This window comes from Saccostrea cucullata, unplaced genomic scaffold, assembly GCF_032062105.1.
Source record: "Saccostrea cucullata isolate Sc308-1 unplaced genomic scaffold, CSIRO_AGI_Scuc_v1 ctg2943, whole genome shotgun sequence".
NCBI classification, from domain to species: Eukaryota; Metazoa; Mollusca; class Bivalvia; order Ostreida; family Ostreidae; genus Saccostrea; species Saccostrea cuccullata.
The window spans coordinates 132,997-150,489 of record NW_026919098.1 but is presented as its reverse complement, the minus strand read 5'-3'; the positions used below and the strand labels follow the sequence as shown (position 1 = coordinate 150,489).

General features: G+C 34.6%; 4 protein-coding genes across 4 annotated transcripts in view; all 4 read right to left on the bottom strand.

Annotated features, from left to right (window-relative positions):
- Window positions 1-436: 436 nt before the first annotated feature.
- Window positions 437-5,540, bottom strand: LOC134279347 (uncharacterized; the record flags this gene model as incomplete). Its single annotated transcript, XM_062761740.1, has 4 exons — window positions 5,444-5,540; window positions 2,686-2,842; window positions 2,022-2,123; window positions 437-562 (listed from the first exon to the last, which is right to left on the bottom strand). Coding segments are annotated over exons 2-4 (384 nt in total), but the record flags the coding sequence as incomplete, so codon positions are not given.
- Window positions 2,045-17,493, bottom strand: part of LOC134279320 (LIM domain only protein 3-like) — an 87,064-nt gene continuing 71,615 nt past the window's right edge. The window contains exon 6 of the mRNA XM_062761700.1: window positions 2,045-2,055. The gene's annotated coding sequence lies outside the window, so the exon portion shown is untranslated. The remainder of the gene's footprint in view (window positions 2,056-17,493) is intronic.
- Window positions 9,685-12,245, bottom strand: LOC134279258 (beta-scruin-like). The gene is made up of 8 exons (XM_062761617.1): window positions 12,132-12,245; window positions 11,904-12,015; window positions 11,627-11,783; window positions 11,373-11,474; window positions 11,119-11,290; window positions 10,728-10,925; window positions 10,392-10,609; window positions 9,685-9,989 (listed from the first exon to the last, which is right to left on the bottom strand). Exons 1-8 carry the CDS (start codon window positions 12,221-12,223, stop codon window positions 9,841-9,843), a joined length of 1,200 nt encoding a protein of 399 aa, XP_062617601.1. The 5' UTR covers window positions 12,224-12,245; the 3' UTR covers window positions 9,685-9,840.
- LOC134279234 (uncharacterized) lies at window positions 12,385-14,861 on the bottom strand. Its single transcript, XM_062761590.1, has 2 exons — window positions 13,935-14,861; window positions 12,385-13,241 (listed from the first exon to the last, which is right to left on the bottom strand). The coding sequence occupies exons 1-2, from the start codon at window positions 14,776-14,778 to the stop codon at window positions 12,385-12,387; spliced, it is 1,701 nt and encodes a 566-aa protein (XP_062617574.1). The 5' UTR covers window positions 14,779-14,861.

Sequence of the window (17,493 nt, the reverse complement as noted above, 5' to 3'; positions counted from 1 at the left end):
ACCTTAGGCACTACTTATTAACCTCAGTCACTACTTATTGACCTAATTCACTACTTATTGACCTCTGTCACTTTTTGCTGACCTCAGTCACTACCTGCTGACCTTAGAGTCAAAACTTACTGACCCCAGTCAAAACTTACTGACCCCAGTCACTACTTGCTGACCTCAGTCACTACTTATTGACCTAAGTCACTACTTATTGACATCAGTCACTACTTATTGACCCAAGTCACTACTTGCTGACCTAAGTCACTACTTCCTGACCTCAGTCACTACTTGCTGACCTCAGTCACTATTTGCTGACCTTAGTCAATTCTTGCTGACCTCAGTCACTACATACTGACCTTAGTCACTACTTACTGACCTCAATCACTACTCAAAGATCCCTGTCTTGACCTTGTCACTTTTCTGTAATATACTTTTAAGAACCTCTTACCTCCAATTCCATGAAATCTCCCAGCCCCTCCACTTGGTCTACGTGGACTCTGGTTTGTCCCACCATGTACAATGTCCTCACCTTCCTCAATATTCCTTTGACCCCAACAGCTCTACCCAGAGTCTCCTGGAAATCAGAAAAGTTCACAATGGTAACTTATAATTAAGGATTTTAAGCAATGTTATTTCTCTTTCAAAATACAATCAACCCTTGTTATCTCAAACTGGATTGGGCTGAGAGAAAAAAATTGAGATGGGAAAACATTTGAGATATCTAGGTTAAAATATTTTTCAAAATAAGTGCACATGTTGGGACCTTCAAATCAAATATCCATCATACATGTTAACTCTCCCGATTTAGGCGGGAGTCTACCGCTTTTTCACTCCATCTCCCGCCTACCGATTTAATTCAGAAATCTACCGCTTTTCTACAAAAGCTGCGTCTAAAGTATTTTTGGTTCGCTTGGGTATCCATTTTTGAAGCCACTCTCATAAAATCTCGCTAGATATCGCGTGATTTGACTCGGAATCATACAAACGCTGTTTTTGTACATAGATTTCAAGCACGGATTTGACAACGACAACAACACAAGACTACCAGTGATTACATTGGTTACGATAAATTAATCAACATCCCTTCCATTAAAAAGGAGATACAGCTTTTAAGAATTAGATGAAAACATCTGAAATCGTCTTTAAAAGCACAGAAGCTCACAACTTTATCAATAAAGTCAATAGAAATCACTCGATTGACCAAGTCATGTGGCACATCTCTACTTTCGTTTTCGATCATCGCGGGAAATCTGATTTATATAACGAAAGATAGGAACTTGTTTTAGATCAAGATTAAACCATGTCATCATTTGTTTTGTTTAAAAACTGAATGAACATTCAGAATTATTGCTTCTAGGCTATATCAGCAAAGATCACTCTTCAAAAGGCTAAGAAAAGCAGCCAATCCAAGCAAAATGATGAGCATGAAAAATATTTGAATTTGTACAATTTATGTCAAACTTAAGGTGTTTCTGTCTTCTTCTTTGCTGTTGATATTTAAGATTAATTAGTGTAGGTACCTGATTTCATTTAAGGCTTATAATATACATGTATATTACATGAAAGATATCGATAATCCAAGCGTTAAACAACACGCGTGCAATGCTACCGCTTTTGAGGTCAGAATCTCCCTATTTTTCATCACAATAGGTTAACATGTATGTATCCATGGTGTTCCAGATACTAAAGTTCAACTGTATGACAATATGGCCTTTGTAAAATTGATAAAATACATAAGTACATTAAGGCCCCTGAAGAGGAAAAGAACAAGACTGTATAAGTGGAAATTTTAGCGAGTTGCAAATTTAGTGATTTTCCTTTAAAATGGGTATTTTATTTTTAGCGATAATTAGTTTAAGCGATTTTAAAATGCTCACTAAAGAAGCTAATTTGTAAAAAATGCAATTAATTTATAGCGATATTCAATTTTAGCGATCTTGACATCCTCGCTAATAATGCCAAAATTAAATCCTCACTAAAATTCAGCTTATATGGTATCACCTTATTCTATAAGGGTGTTTCCAAAATGTTACCTTAAATGAAGCAGGATCTTCTATGGGGGTTGTGTAAAATTCACTGAACTTAGGTCCTTCTTGGTCTGGTCTGTCATAGAAAATCAGCTCTGATTTTGCGTCCTATTAAAGGAGAATTTTTTAATGATATACACATACACATTCTGATAGATTTGAGATTTTTTTTAGATGTTGAAAAATCTAAACTATACTGACAGTTGTATAATCCAAATGTTGTGTATTCAAAAATCTTGCCTAAACGGATGCAACTTTTAAGTTCCTATGAAAAATTAAATTTTTATATTGTTCTCTAATTTGAACAGATATTTAATCCAGCTATTTTTTTAACCAATGGCAAGTTTTATTCTATTTATCATTGTACCTGGGTTTTGTCTAAATCCCTCTGTAGGACAAGAAGCTGGGGGGGGGGATATTGTAAATGTTTTATATTTGGCAAATTGGCGAGTACGATACTTGGCAGAAATTCATGTTTCAAAAAGTTAGCATAGATTTGATTTAGGGCTTTCTGAATGTGCTAGATATAAATCTATGATAAACAAGACATCTAGCGATGTACTTGATTTAGCAGACAATGCTTTCCACTAAAATTACTTAATAGAATACACAGCCAAATATAATACATTTACAGTACTTCACCTCAACAACATTTTCAAAGTGACTTTACCTTAATGGTTCTTAATTTCAAACGACTGTTTGGAACATTGAAAAATACATCTTCTTGTATCAGTTCTTCTCCTTCCGTTCTGCTAAGTTCTTTAGCTTTCTTTTTAAACTCTGAAAGGCTTGCAATGGAAGCTTTAATTTCCACGTTTGATGGCATTCTGCAACAAAAATACCCTAAACATCCAAATGTCACAAACAATATGTCACCATAGGTAAAGCTTGGTGACAAATAATTTAACGTAGTAACACAAAAAACAACATCACAAAAAACCGAATCAATACTTATTTCTCTGCCTGGAGCAAGGAAAGACTCTGAATTTCTAGTTATGACATCAAAATGACTTACAGGGCATACAAAATGCTCAGATTACTGCTACAGTGGACTAGAAAATCATTAACAGAAATTACACTGTTAAGAGCAAGAGAAGCAGATGTGATGTTTAAACTGGTAATTGGATTTTTTCAGGTAACATCTGTGAATATTTTAATTGACTTTATAAGTCAGACCAGAAAACAAGTGTTCTGCACGGTTTACTTAACACAAATTGACAAACACTGGGAATTAAGGACCATGTTTTCCCTTTGTTCCAGAGCAAAAAAAACTAACTTTGTACAATTCAAACCATGACACAAATTCTCAATTTTCATTAATAAAATGTTTCTTATACACATAATCAGCCATGGAACTTTTTGATCATTTTAATATCATGACAGTATCAATTTTGCATAGTGTGTGCGAGATTGACTGTGTTTTAACAACAAAGCACAGATTAATGTACTTATGAGCCTCCGAACAACAGGAAGTTATAGTTGCAATCTGATTAAAATACAGATCTCTACATAGCGCAAAGCGCAGAGACACTTTGCACTATGTAGAGATCTGTATTTTAATCAGATTGTTATAGTTGGAGATCAATAGTTCAACTGATAAAGGATGGGTTTCCAAAAAGCCCAATTAATTTTTTTTTTATATTTCTTAATTAATTCAAACTCATTAATATAAAAATAAATAAAAATCCTTGAAAAAACTAAATAATCCAGGCAGTGATATTTAATTTTTGACCAATGCATTTGAAGACATAGAAAAATAAAATACATAAACAAAATACATCCATGTCTCAACTCAGACATTAACAACCAAAAGTGTCACCTCTGTCCAGAGTGTACATAAAACCAGAAGTCTCTGTCGAGACTGTAGCTCTACTGGTTTATACTTAAAACAAAGGAAGAGAAAAGTAGCAGTTGGGACTTGAGACTTTAAATCAGCAATAAATAGAAAAATGATCCTTGCCACTCATCAAAATAAAAACCGATGCACAGAAGTATGTATCTTATTATAGTCTACTTGTTGCCAAGTTATACTGAAATCAGACCAAAACTGCAGGAGGAGTAGCATTTTGAAAGAATTTCACAGAAATTTCTATTTTTAGTAACCATGGCAACATTGTTCATTGAAATCAAAAACCGATGCACAGAATTATGTATCTTAATGTAGTCTACTTGTATGCCAAGTTATATCAAAATAAGACCAAAACTGTAGGAGGAGTAGCATTTTGAAAGAATTTCACAGAAATTTCTATTTTTAGTAACCACGGCAACACCGTCTATCGAAATGAAAAACCGATGCACAGAATTATGTATCTTAGTGTAGTCTACTTGTGTGCCAAGTTATACTGAAATCAGACCAAAACTGCAGGAGTAGCATTTTGAAAGAATTTCACAGAAATTTCTATTTTTAGTAACCATGGCAACATTGTTCATTGAAATCAAAAACCGAGGCACAGAATTATGTATCTTAGGGTAGTCTACTTGTATGCAAAGTTATATCAAAATCAGACCAAAACTGTAGGAGGAGTAGCATTTTGAAAGAATTTTACAGAAATTTCTATTTTTAGTAACCACGGCAACACCGTTTATCGAAATCGAAAACCGATACACAGAATTATGTATCTTAGTGTAGTCTACTTGTGTGCCAAGTTATACTGAAATCGGACCAAATCTGTAGGAGGAGTAGCATTTTGAAAGAATTTCAAAGAAATTTCTATTTTTAGTAACCATGGCAACACCGTTCATCGAAATCAAAAACCGATGCACAGAATTATGTATCTTAGTGTAGTCTACTTTTGTGCCAAGTTATATTGAAATCAGACCAAAACTGTAGGAGGAGTAGCATTTTGAAAGAATTTCACAGAAATTTCTATTTTTATTAACCACGGCAACACCGTTCATCGAAATCAAAAACCGATGCACAAAATTATGTATCTTAGTGTAGTCTACTTGTGTGCCAAGTTATATTAAAATCGGACCAAAACTGTAGGAGGAGTAGCATTTTGAAAAATTGTTTACAGACAGACAGACAGACAGACGGATAGACAGACGGACGGACGACGGACGCATTACTATCGCATAAGCTCTTCTGGTCTCTGACCAGTAGAGCTAAAAATATTAAGTAACACGGATAGGTTTGGTTTCATGTAGAGAAAATTCAAATAAAACCAACTTAAGGAAAAAACAGAGAATAAAACAATATAATGGACGAAAATGAATGTCACGTTCTGTATGATATCACAGCCATCAGATATGCTGCATATACTCTTATGCTATAGGCCTATAGTAGTCTACAATATGACTAACGTGTTACAGGCATATAATCCTACAGAACATCGCGTTATTGGATTAGGTTTAAACATGAGTTTCGTCTCTTACAGTTGGTTTTGTATCGTGATTTAAGATCATATAACACATTTCGTATTATTTACCTGTGTTGTCATCAACCGAGATAGACGATTTAATTGTTTTGTTATTTGTCAACAAATCAGAGTTTTCCCTCCTTTTTACGAAAAGTTTACCTCCAACTTATGAAGAGTTCTAATTTTCATTGGCTATCCCGTACTTAATTGTTTCGCATTTATAGCCCTTTCTTACTTTGTTTTTTTTTTTTAAATAATTCAAAACATCGTTTGTACAACAATTCAAGAGAATTTGTTATGTTTTTTTTTAAATAAGAATGCTTTCATATTGACAAGACAAGAACCTGCCCGACAGTTTGAGCTTGGATTTCGTTACTCGGTACCTTTTGCTGGACTGTTCAGTTGTAGGGCTGGAAATCCCTAAATTTTGATCAACAAGCCTTTCTTAAAAATAAAAAGCCTTTACGTCCAATGTTTTTCTATACAAATCTTCCAGTCCAAAAGTCTGGCCACGGTGATGTCCAGGGGGATATAGCATGCATTTGGCTAATATTGAAAAATCTTATGAAATCAACTATTGCGCAAAAGAACATAGTTTCGTCAACAAAGGACTTCCACCTTTGAAACGAACTCCATTTTATGGAACTTCCAGGAGACGCATATGTGATTTTCGGTGTAACAGATGAATACATGATTAGTTCTGGCGGGAAAAATTGGACTCGTCTACCTTCAAGGAAAATGCAAGTCAAATAGATGACGATTCAGGGAACTAATAGTATTCGTTATTGGGGTTTTAACAGCAAATTACAATAACCATAGTCATTGCAATGTTAGTAAGACGCAGGAGATCTAGACGCATGTTTAAAATGCCAGAAAACTCAAAATCAAGAAGAACGCAACAGAACACGTGGTCAATCGAAAGATACACCCCAAAGTGTATGAGCGCCCAGGCCCAAAGCTCTCTTATGTAATATGTTTAAAAACAGTATATTTATATAGACGGATTATCAATAAATTTAAAAATACTGACAACCCTATGTAACATGTTTTGTAGCTTTGAACCGAGGTGTTCAAATAAAGTGTCTGATTCATATTTGTATTTGCCTGTACAAAGTTGATGTGTTTAGCCCCTACCCTACTTTCTGGAATAGATAAAAAATCAGTTATCCGGTGTAAAGACGAATAATAACCCCCATCGAATAATGACCGGGATTATTTTTCAACGACAAAAAATGACCCCCTAGCCGTAAAAAATCTTTTTTTGTAGAAAAAGAGCTCCAAGGGTCATTATTTTTTATGTGAGTCGTATAAAAAAAATACCCCCGTCGAAAAATGACCCCTTTTAGAGTGATAAAAAATTTACAAGTTTAAATTGATACAAAGCAAACAAATCGGCTGCAAAAATATATCATTTTATTAGCGATTTTAAAGAATTTTAACGAAGAATCTAGTGGAAAAATTATCTTTCACCATAACTTTTGAACCGTGAAAGATAGAGACTTTATATACGGTGTGCATACTCCACTAATTAAGGTATTTCACATGACACTAAGGTCAATGACCTTGTGACCTTTACTGTGACCTATATGCTAAAAATAGCTTTGTCGACTTTTGAACGATGAGAGACAGATACTTCATAGCGCACAGTTCCTGGTTCCAGGCTTTACTGAAGTATTTGATATCTTCAACTTAATTGCGTGTATAGCCCAGTGGTGCATAGTGATTTGTTTTTATGTTTGGGGTCTCCGGTTCAACCCCCACCCAACCCCTATTCCAGATTTTGATTAGTAGTACATATTTTTTTTGTTAACTTAAAAACGTTATTAATTTTACTATTTTATATATATACCTCATCTCCTCACACACACACACATCCTCTTATTCCCCTCTCTCCCCACTGCATGTCCCACTCTCTATCACAACTAACTTCTCCTTCTCCCACCATGCACTCTTACATATCGTCCCCCTTCTTCTCCTTTCTCTCTCTCCTCCCTTTCCCCACTTACTCTCTGCTCTCTCATTTGACTCTCACCCCACTTACTATCCACTCCCTCTCCCCACTCTCTCTCTCTCCCTTCTCTCCTACTCTCTCCCTTCTCTCTTGCTCTCCCCAATTTCTCTCTCCTTTCTCTCCCCACTCTCTTTCCTCTCTCCCTACTTTCTCTCCTCTCTCTCTTCCCATTCTCTCTCTCCTCTCCTCTCTCTTTCCTCTCTATCCTCTCTCTCCCCACTCTCAGTGTGTGCGAGAGTTATCTTCTCCCACTTCCACTAGGAGTATCTCCCTACTCCAACTAGGGGTATAGAGTCAAGGAGACATAGGAATGTAGGGCAGGTAAAAAGAAAGAGAAAAGTTTCCCTTTCGTTTTTCCCCAACCTATGTCTCCTCTCCCATCATATTTCCTCTCGCAACACGCTCTCCCTCTTTCTAACCCTCTCTGTTTTTCTTTTTTATTTCATTTTTCTGCTTTACAACATTTTGCCATTCTTCGTCGTAGAAAAAATTTACATACGGACACATAAAAAAATAATATAGTTTTAAGTCTGACATTACTATTATCGTCAAAATTTACGGTACTGGTCAATTAGATTCAATCTAAATCACAACCAATAATTATTAATTATGATTTTCAACATTTTTGAAAAATTAATTTTCCAAAGAAACATATCTGTTCATTTATAATCACGAAATAAACCATAGAAATTTGCAACACATACAAAGGGGAGAGAGAAACACATACAAAACGTTTACGCTAAGAATAGAGCATCTGAACCACTAAAAGTGCCATGGGCGCTTCCCATTCCTCTTTATACATCGTATGTGTATGTCAGATTTTCAGTTTTAAATTGTTTTGCAACTTTTATTGGTAATTAAAAAGACTTTGTACACGATATAAATCTACTAGATTATTCACGAAGAGGTTGTAAATTCTATTTTACTATAATTTAATTATATGATATGACAGTGAGTACTGAAGTTATGGAGACGGCGGGGATAAGCAAATTTTTTTAATTTTTAAATGTTTGACGGTATACTAACATTCAGAAGAGAAAAATAAAGTCGGTGTGTATATGATGTATATTGTAGTTGCTGGGGAGAGGGGGTGAATTGGGGGGGGGGGGGGTAATTCAGTCGACATAAAATTTCAAAAAACTAAGATTGCATTTCATCATATTCTAAAAATACAAATTATTTATAAAGATTAAAGGACATGTGATACAATTAAACATCACCTGAACAAATTGTAAAAAGAGGCATTGTGTCGGATTTCAAGGTTGTTTTTTTGATCAGGAACGTGTACATGAAGTACAGTAAGAGATAAAAAAAATAAAGAAAATTATATTAAAATTATACTTTGAAAAAATTATAAAAGTCGAGTGCATCGTAAAAGGTTTGTCCTGTCCACCAACACGTGTGGTTTACAGGCCAAGACATCTTGCCGAATCCTGGTTTAGAATCAATTTTTCAGTTAGTATCAAATATTTACATCCACTGAATATTTTTTCCTTTATTTCTTAAGAAAACCCATTGCGTTAATCACTGCATGAACTACATTAGGCATGTCGCCTGTACAGATTTCTTGATCAGTGGCTGTTCCATCAATGAAACGTATGAAGACGTTCGCATCATTAATACAATAATTAATCTTTTTAATCCTACTTTAAATGATCATTTAAACAGATATAAATACAAGCAAGAAAATGTCTTTCTTTGTTTGTTATTACTTACGCGGGTCATGTATTTTTTCTGCAACAGCTGCTTCCGTTAATTCCAGTAATAACAAAGAAAGCATTTTATTGTTTATATATCAAGTGCCCTCTACTGTTGTTGACTATAAAATCTGCGGAATAACATTACTGTAGAAATAAATTATCTACATTAAAGGTCTTTCCACCCTAACAATTTTAATTATTCACAGTACAAGCTAATTCAGAGATGGAGGTTGAACCCCCCTCCTCGAATTTGCAGAATTATTAAATTATGTACTAAAGCAGTGTAAATGATCCTTTTTCATCACACAATAATAATACTGCAGTAGTTTGTACACAGCATAAGTCATCTTCAATTAACAACTTGTAATTAACAAAAAAGGGTCAATCGGGATTCGAATCGGGGACAGTTCGCATACATATATATCGGATACATGTTTACACCACGTCCTACATTGTTACAATGTCTCTAGTTAAATAAAATTTTAAAAGGAGAGAAAATTTAGAACTGTCTTCAATCTGTCTACGGCCTTTAGGAACAGCCCTCGTCCAACAAATTTTCCAAAAAAAAAAAAATATTGAGAAAGCTTTACTTGCAATGTTTATTTTCCTTTAACATTTAACAATGGTCATCAATAAAAAATACTTATAAAGATGATAAATAAAATAAAGTTAACATTAAAATATTGGAGTTAAAACATTTTTTACTCTTTTTAAATGAGTTTCAGCTATATTATTAACGGCTCCAAATTCTAGAATCATGCAAGACCCTTCATCCATTGAACTTCAATTGGCAGCTTGAAAGTAGACAGCCATGCATTCCTCTGTACGTCCCAACACTCAATATCATCGTGCAGATTTTCCTTTGTATTGGTAGCTAGCCCGCCAATCAAGTACATTTTATTACCTATAAAAGATAATCAAAAGAACCACCATAAAAATACTGTGTAGAGCTTCCTTGTGGTTTTACAATTGCAACTGAATAAAACTATTGATAGGTCAACACATATGACAGCAAAATTATTCAAAAAGACAAATAGATATATAAGGCAAAAAAAGATTAATTTCTTGGGTCTCAGGCCTTATCTCTTCCAAGGGTGTCTCAATGGCCCTGTTTATTGCTAAATTAATGAAATAACAACAACAAACCACACCCATCATCATTTTTTGAGGTACAATGTAAAAACTATCTCATCATGTTTTGAGGGCAATAAAAAGTAAAAAAACAAAATGTCTCCCTCCCTCATCATATTTCTTGAAAAAGGCCTGGAACCAAGGAATTAACTTTACATGGCCTAAAATACCCAACCTGAAGCAAAAGCCGCAGCGCTATGGCGCGCTTTATCCATGTAAGTCCGCAACATCCAAGAATCATTGTTTGCATCATACAAGTCAACATCTTGTACACTTAATGCAACTGACGAATTCTTATCAAATGCCAGTCCTCCACTTAGGTACAGACTATTTTCAACGCAAGTCATTGTGGCATGACATCGACCATATCTTAGACTACCCTTGGTAATCCATCTGCAACAAAAAGTCACTGCATGATAGACAGTTATGAATGTAAAAATGCTTAATTGTAACAAGAACTTTAAAACGTTTTACAAACATACAGTAAAGTTAACCCTGTCCATGTACTTACTTGTCAGTGAATGCATTGTAACATTCAACGCTATCAAAGATGGTAGCAGTTCCATTTTGGGAATATCCAAAGCCTCCAGCTACGAATATGTTTCCATTCAGCTCTGCAGCGCATGCTCCAGCACGTGCTGTAGACAGAGACTTGACAAAATGCCAACTGTTTGTGGACGGGTTGTAACACTCCACTGACTTGAGTATTCTTGGAATAAATCAAAAATAAAATCAGACAACAGTTTTTTAAAACTGTACAATGAAATCAACTTTATACCATTTGGTTAATTTGTAGGACAAAACATCATAAAAAATCGAGTAATCAAACGAGACAAATTTGAACTAAAAATTTAAAAATAATTGTGAAATGATCAATAAAAAAAATTTAAGCTAAAATCTACCTGCCGTTCCTTCCAAGACCACCGATGGCGTAAATGAAACCATCAAAAACACAGAGTGCATGGTGCATCCGGGCAGTTCTCAGTGACGTCAGTTTTCGCCAGCCACGCTCTGGACAGTAAACCCAAACGTCTCTTCGGGGAAGTGGATTGTCGTCATTATAGCGCAATCCTCCTGAAAAACAACTTTCTTTAAAAAATCTCCCAAGATTATTCTTTTTTATCAAAGCAGTATACGATTTTTAGTGGATATTTACCAATCACGTATAACTTCTGGTCTAGCACCACCATGGACGAGTTTTCGTTCAGATCTGGTTTAGGTATTTGGTATGTTTTGTGCTTCTTAGCAAAATCCTCATCTATACAAAAAAAGACATGCATATTTATTATTTACGTAAACTTGCTTCTAATTCTCTGAATCCACATTATATGTAAATTTAATTTAATATATTACAGAAGCCAAGACACCCCAACACGCCAACAGTTAAGAAACCTAATAGTAGATACGTACTGCGGATTGAACTTCGCTCACTGTTTTCTAGTGATGGAGAGGGTTGTTCCAATGAATTTCTACTTCCGGTGAAACTCTCATTGTACATGGCGTAATTATCGTAACTTTCAATGCTTCCGAATGAAATGTCCATCACGTCAACAGGAGTGGCGTTATTCTACATTCAAGGAAAAATAAATATAATAGTTTTAGCAAAAATAAACCTATCATCAATATCCTAAAATGCTATTTGCTTTAAATATCTGTAGTCATACTACTGTATACTTCAAGTACTCACATTGATATGGTTAGTACTGTTGTTAGAATTTTCCTTTGCCGTAAGATACCTTGAGTCTGGTATGTGCAGATTTAAGGGATCTTGTCTATTAAGTCCCATCACAGTTCTAATCCTTTGAAAAAAAATTAATAACATAAATATGATCGATTTCAAAAGTTTGGTATAAACTAAAAATACTAGCACACGCATTAAATTTTAGACAATGACATGAATACATGTATTATTTACCAGTTGGCCTTGAAGATCATGTTAAGGCAATTTTCGTTGGCTGCTAGGAGATTACATCTATCTATGCACTCAACTAAGTCCTTTTCAGGCATCAAAGGAAACCGGATTATTATTATTATTATTATTATTATTAGTACATGCAATAAATTATAGACAATGACATGAATTAATATATTTCATATGTATTTACCAGTTTGCGTTTCAAGACATTTCGCTTGATTGCATCTATGCATTTTTTGAGGCATCAATCCAATTATTGTCTAGATACTGAACGCGTTCCCTGCGCTGCGCAGAAGACATCCATTTCAGAGGAGGTGACCAATTCATCGTGTGAAAGAACAACAATTAGAGTATCTAAGTCCATCTCCAGAAAAGAGCTGCGCTGAGAAATTTCTAAAAACTTCTCTGAAATGCACCTGAGAATTGGTGACATAAAATCATTCATCGGGTCCTTCCTCACTGCCATCAACAATGGAACAAAATCATCTTGCGGGAGGCGTTCCAACTTTGTAAGGCATCTTTGCCGAATAACTGGAACTTGAAATTGTCTCGAGATTTTAACCAAATCCAAAATGGTCGATGAGGTGACTTCAAAACTCCCGGTGTAAACAAAATTTAGAAAGGCTTTTAAGGACAGGATTGACAGTCCTCTAAGACGTATCTCAGTCATTGGTTTCCAATTCATTTGCTTGTTTTCAATAAATACGGTTTCAAAATAGGGACTAACTGAACATAAAGCACCTTTATGGGCGTAGAGAACATCGTCATCTACACAAAAGCGTACGTCACATACCTTACCATGATCGTAACATTGTTTATAATATGAGCCTATCTTGGCAAAGTGCTTTGTTTGATTGTTAGCTTCCTTTTGGATTTTGTCTGAGTAGCCATTTGTTTCGTTTGGCATTGGAGATGGTGAATTCTTTCTCATCATGACGTCATTAGTCACGGAATACAGGGAAGACTGGGTGGACATTGTACCGGAAGTACGCCCAACACTGACTGGATTTGAATTATGGGTAGAGGTGCGACTGCCTATTGGTCCATCGACAGTAGATTCATACAATGAATTTGTTGACAAAGATCCTCCAGGAAAAGCGCCAGTCTTATCTAGAGGAAGCAACATAATTAACTTTTAATTGTTTTAATCCAAATCTAAACTGAAAAAAAAGATAAAAAACATTGTATTCATGAAACACTGATCCCTTCGTATGTCGGCTTACGTCAAAGATAAAGTTTCTCTAATTGTGCCAAATTTAAATGTCAAGGTCAAGAGATCAAAATTGTTGTTATCCAAGAAAAGAAGTGACTATGGATATGCCTGTGCGCACTGCGACTAATTTGTAACATAGTATAATAATGAATACTTACTTATGATTTAAATAATCATAACCCCTGGAATCTTAGAATACTGCTGCATGAAAATAGATATAAAAGAACGCGGATATTTAACATTATTTATACCGCTCTGTAACAATTTTGCAATATACTTTATATACTAAGTAGTATCATATACATTTGTATACTTACTTATGTTTGAATAAGGGCTTTGAGACGCCAAGTAATAGTTGTCCTCTTCGGAAGTTTGGCTCTGGATTTACACAAAAGTCTCATGACAAGTTGAAAGTTTTGTGGACAAAAGGACAAACAGACAGACGGAAGGACAGGGCAAAAACCATAACCACTGGAATCTTCCGATTACTGGTGCATAAATAAAATTATCAAAAAAAGCGGATATTTAACATTATTTATACCGCACTGCGACTATTTTGTAAAATACTTAATATAGTATCATATACTTACTTATGTTTGAATAAGGGTTTTGATAGAAGTTATTTTGAGACGGCATGTAATAGTTGTCCTCTTCGGAAGTTTGGCTCCTACTGACAAGTTGAGCTGTACAGAGAGAACCGGAAGACGATGTAGGGCTGTCTCTGGTACATCGAGGAGCGCGTAAAGAACCGGAAGATGTCGGGCCTCCATTGACATTAAGAGCAGCCAACCTTTCCTCTGTCACTGTATGGTCTGATGTGGTAGACTGTCGTCCAACTATTGTATGATCGCTGGACGAACAGAAGGAGGAGAAATCTTCTTCAGAAGATTCTACTGATGACGGACTAAACTGTATACGATTCATGGCCGTATCCGATGTGTTTGGAAACATCTTCTTCCACAATGCATTTGAATCTCGTTCGTAAATGCTGTTTGTCGAAAGGGCATTACGAACTTCGGGACTTTTATTTGTTGCTCCTCTCTGGCTTCTCACTACTTTTTTCACCAAACTCGGGCGAAAAAAGCCTTCGATTTCTTTATCAGCGGCGTCTGGAAATCCATGTAGTCGGCTCCATTTGGAAAAAGCAATAGGTGGCGGTTTGTGAAGGCCTGTGGGAGACTCGGAATGAGTACTGGGCTTCTCAATAGGCTGGAAGGGACTTTGAACTTCATCTCTACAGGTACCAGATTGGTTATCCCAAGAAGATGTATGCCGTAGATGAATACGGGGCCCTTGGTCTTGCATCACATTTTTCGGCCATCTTCCTTTTCCTGTATGATGAACAAAACTATCCGACTCTGTATTTCTCACAGATTCTAGGGGAAGATTTGGAAAAGAACGGATGGAATTTGTCCTATTCCTTCCAATTTCCATTGTCTCTTGCTTTGTAAAAGGCTATAACTGGAATTCTTAGCGCTGTTTGTTTACAACTACCACAACAAAAACTGATGTGAAGATTGCATTGTGACGTAACTACAATGTCACTGTATTGTGACGTAATAATGGGTGTTGTTAAAATGCAGAACTGAAAACGAACGGAAGACGGAAAATAAAGATAAAAGAGATTTTTTCAAAAGTGATATATTTAAAATCATTTTTTTGTAGCAACATGTTCTATAATTCAATATTGATTAACAAAATGATTAACAAAACGCTCACAGCATACGTCATCGCAAATTTGTTGGTTTTGGCGAAAATTCATACGTATGCATGAACAGTTGAGTTTCGGTTTGTCTTAGGCTACCGCAAAATTGTCTGTTTCGGCTTTATGAAAGATCTTGCACAGAAATAAAGAATGTATGTTTATCAAGTTGTTTTTTTTTTGTTTTGTTTTGTTTTGTTTTCTTTTTTCTTTTCTTTTCTTTTTTTTTTGTTTTGTTTTGTTTTGTTTTGTTTTTCTTACTTTTATGGGGTGGGTGGGAATTGGAGTAAAATAATTAATATTAATATAAAAATCAAACTAAAATTATTTCAATGGATAAGGACCAATTAAAAACTTCCAAATTCTTGCAGTTCGTTGTCTTTGTTGAAATTATTTGAAGGCTTCATAGAAAACATCATTTATGTCATCCCTTTTTAAAACAACATTAACAATCTTTTTCATTTCTTTAGATGTTAAAATCATTGTTTCATTTTCAAGTCCTCAGTCTAGTTTCTCATGTACACATGTAACTATACTGCAGTCCAGTCGGCCGTATCTCACACGTATTAGGTCGCATCTGTGTTTGAACGCGGCAGAACGTCTATTAGAAAAATTTAATGAATGTTACATAATTAACGTGTGTTAAACCTCCGTTTGTGAGTTGTGAAAATAGGAAAAGTTTCAAACATATTTTCTTGATATTATATTTTGTTTTTAAGGATGTTTATGACTTAACTACGGAAGCGCATTAGTGCCACTTGGATACTTTTTTTTAATTTGTACACTTTTATCTGTAAATTTTACACTTTAATCTGTGAATTTTTCACTTTAATCTGTAAATTGTACACTTTAATCTGTGAATTTTACACTTTGATCTGTAAATTTTACACTTTAATCGGTAAAATTTAAACTTTAATCTGTAAACTTTAAACATTAAATTTATACATATTAAATTTCAAAATTTCGCTGCATTTCATTTCCGGAAATCTGCATAGCATTTCCGACATTTTTTTATTTCATTTCCGACATTTTTTTTATTTCATTTCCGACATAATTTTGTTTTCATTTCCGGAATTTACCTGTGCGGCAATTTAATATTTTCCTTAATATGTAGTCAGTAAAAATGAAATTTCAAAAGTATTTAATGCAAAATATTGGTATAAACTAAATATATTATAATTATAAAAGAAAATGCAGTTTTCACTTAAATATCAGTGACAGCACCATTTTTATTATTCTTTATTTGTAATACATACGCATTATCACTTTAGTTATGAAGAAAGTTTTTACTTCGGTTGATAACGCATTGCTCTACACAGAATTTTATTTTTTTTCTGCTTTACATCTGCACAGAGTAAACATTTCAATCACTCGAACTTTAATTTAGGAAGATGCCTGCATTTTCCAACAGTCGTTTCATTGATAAATTTATAAAAACTCAGAACTTGGATTTCAATGATTTAAAATTCTTTAATTTTTTTTATAGGTAAAGTTTCAAATCAACATATTAAATTTGAAAACAAAAAAATGTCGGAAAATTGTCGGAAATGAAAAGTTGATAATTGCTCAAAATTCCGGAAATGAAATGCAGCCCAAAATTTACAGAATGTATTACCCAGGGGTCATATCTGATTTGGATAATCTTGACTGTATGCATTTGATAATTTTATTTTGATGTGAGGATTATTTCACATGAATTCCATCTTTCCTGGCCCAATGGTTTTTGAAAAGAAGATTTTTAAAAGATGCCATTAATTTTTCAATTCAGAATTATGTCCCTTCGAAGAAGGTGCGGCCCTTCATTTGTAAAAACTTGAATCCCTTTTATCCAGGGATACTTTTTGGCAAGTTTGGTTGACATTGGCTCAGTGGTTCATGAGATGAAAAATTCTCCATTCATAGTTATCTTCTGCTACGCTCACAGCATGATGTATGTGGGAGAGAAGCGGGAACGAGAACTCTGGATAGAGAACGGAGATGAAGATGAAAATGTGAAAAGTTAACGACGACGACGACGGAAACAACGACAGACAGTGGACAAATTTTGACCATAAAAACTCACTTGAGATTTCGGTTCTGGTGAGCTCAAAAATTGTGATTTTTCGAAAGAAATTTTTCTTTGAATTTTAAACTCTATCAATACATGTTTTGCTTTTTATAACGACAATATAATTCTTCGTTATGACTTCAAACAAGGCCGCGGATATCTTTGTTCCATCAACTTATTCCCCAAGAGCTTGTGTTGTTTAAGAAGTTACGCGTGCATAGAGTATATTTTTTCGCATATTAAAGTATAAACTGTGAAACATAAACTCAATAACAGCTGATGTTGGTATTAGCATTTCTTTGGGGAAAATTATCGATAAAAACCTTTATAGGGGCCTATAAAACTTAAAATTCTATAATGAACTGATATGTAGTCTATGAGAGTTATCTCTCTTAGAGGT

Coding starts and splice junctions, on each gene's coding strand:
- LOC134279258 (XM_062761617.1), bottom strand. CDS start 12,223: ATGCCTGAAAAGGACTTAGTTGAGTGCATAGATAGATGTAATCTCCTA. Junction 11,784..11,903: donor ACAGTACTAACCATATCAAT/GTGAGTACTTGA, acceptor CCTTGAATGTAG/AATAACGCCACTCCTGTTGA. Junction 10,610..10,727: donor TACAATGCATTCACTGACAA/GTAAGTACATGG, acceptor TTTTTGTTGCAG/ATGGATTACCAAGGGTAGTC.
- LOC134279234 (XM_062761590.1), bottom strand. CDS start 14,778: ATGGAAATTGGAAGGAATAGGACAAATTCCATCCGTTCTTTTCCAAAT. Junction 13,242..13,934: donor AAACCCTTATTCAAACATAA/GTAAGTATATGA, acceptor TGCTTCCTCTAG/ATAAGACTGGCGCTTTTCCT.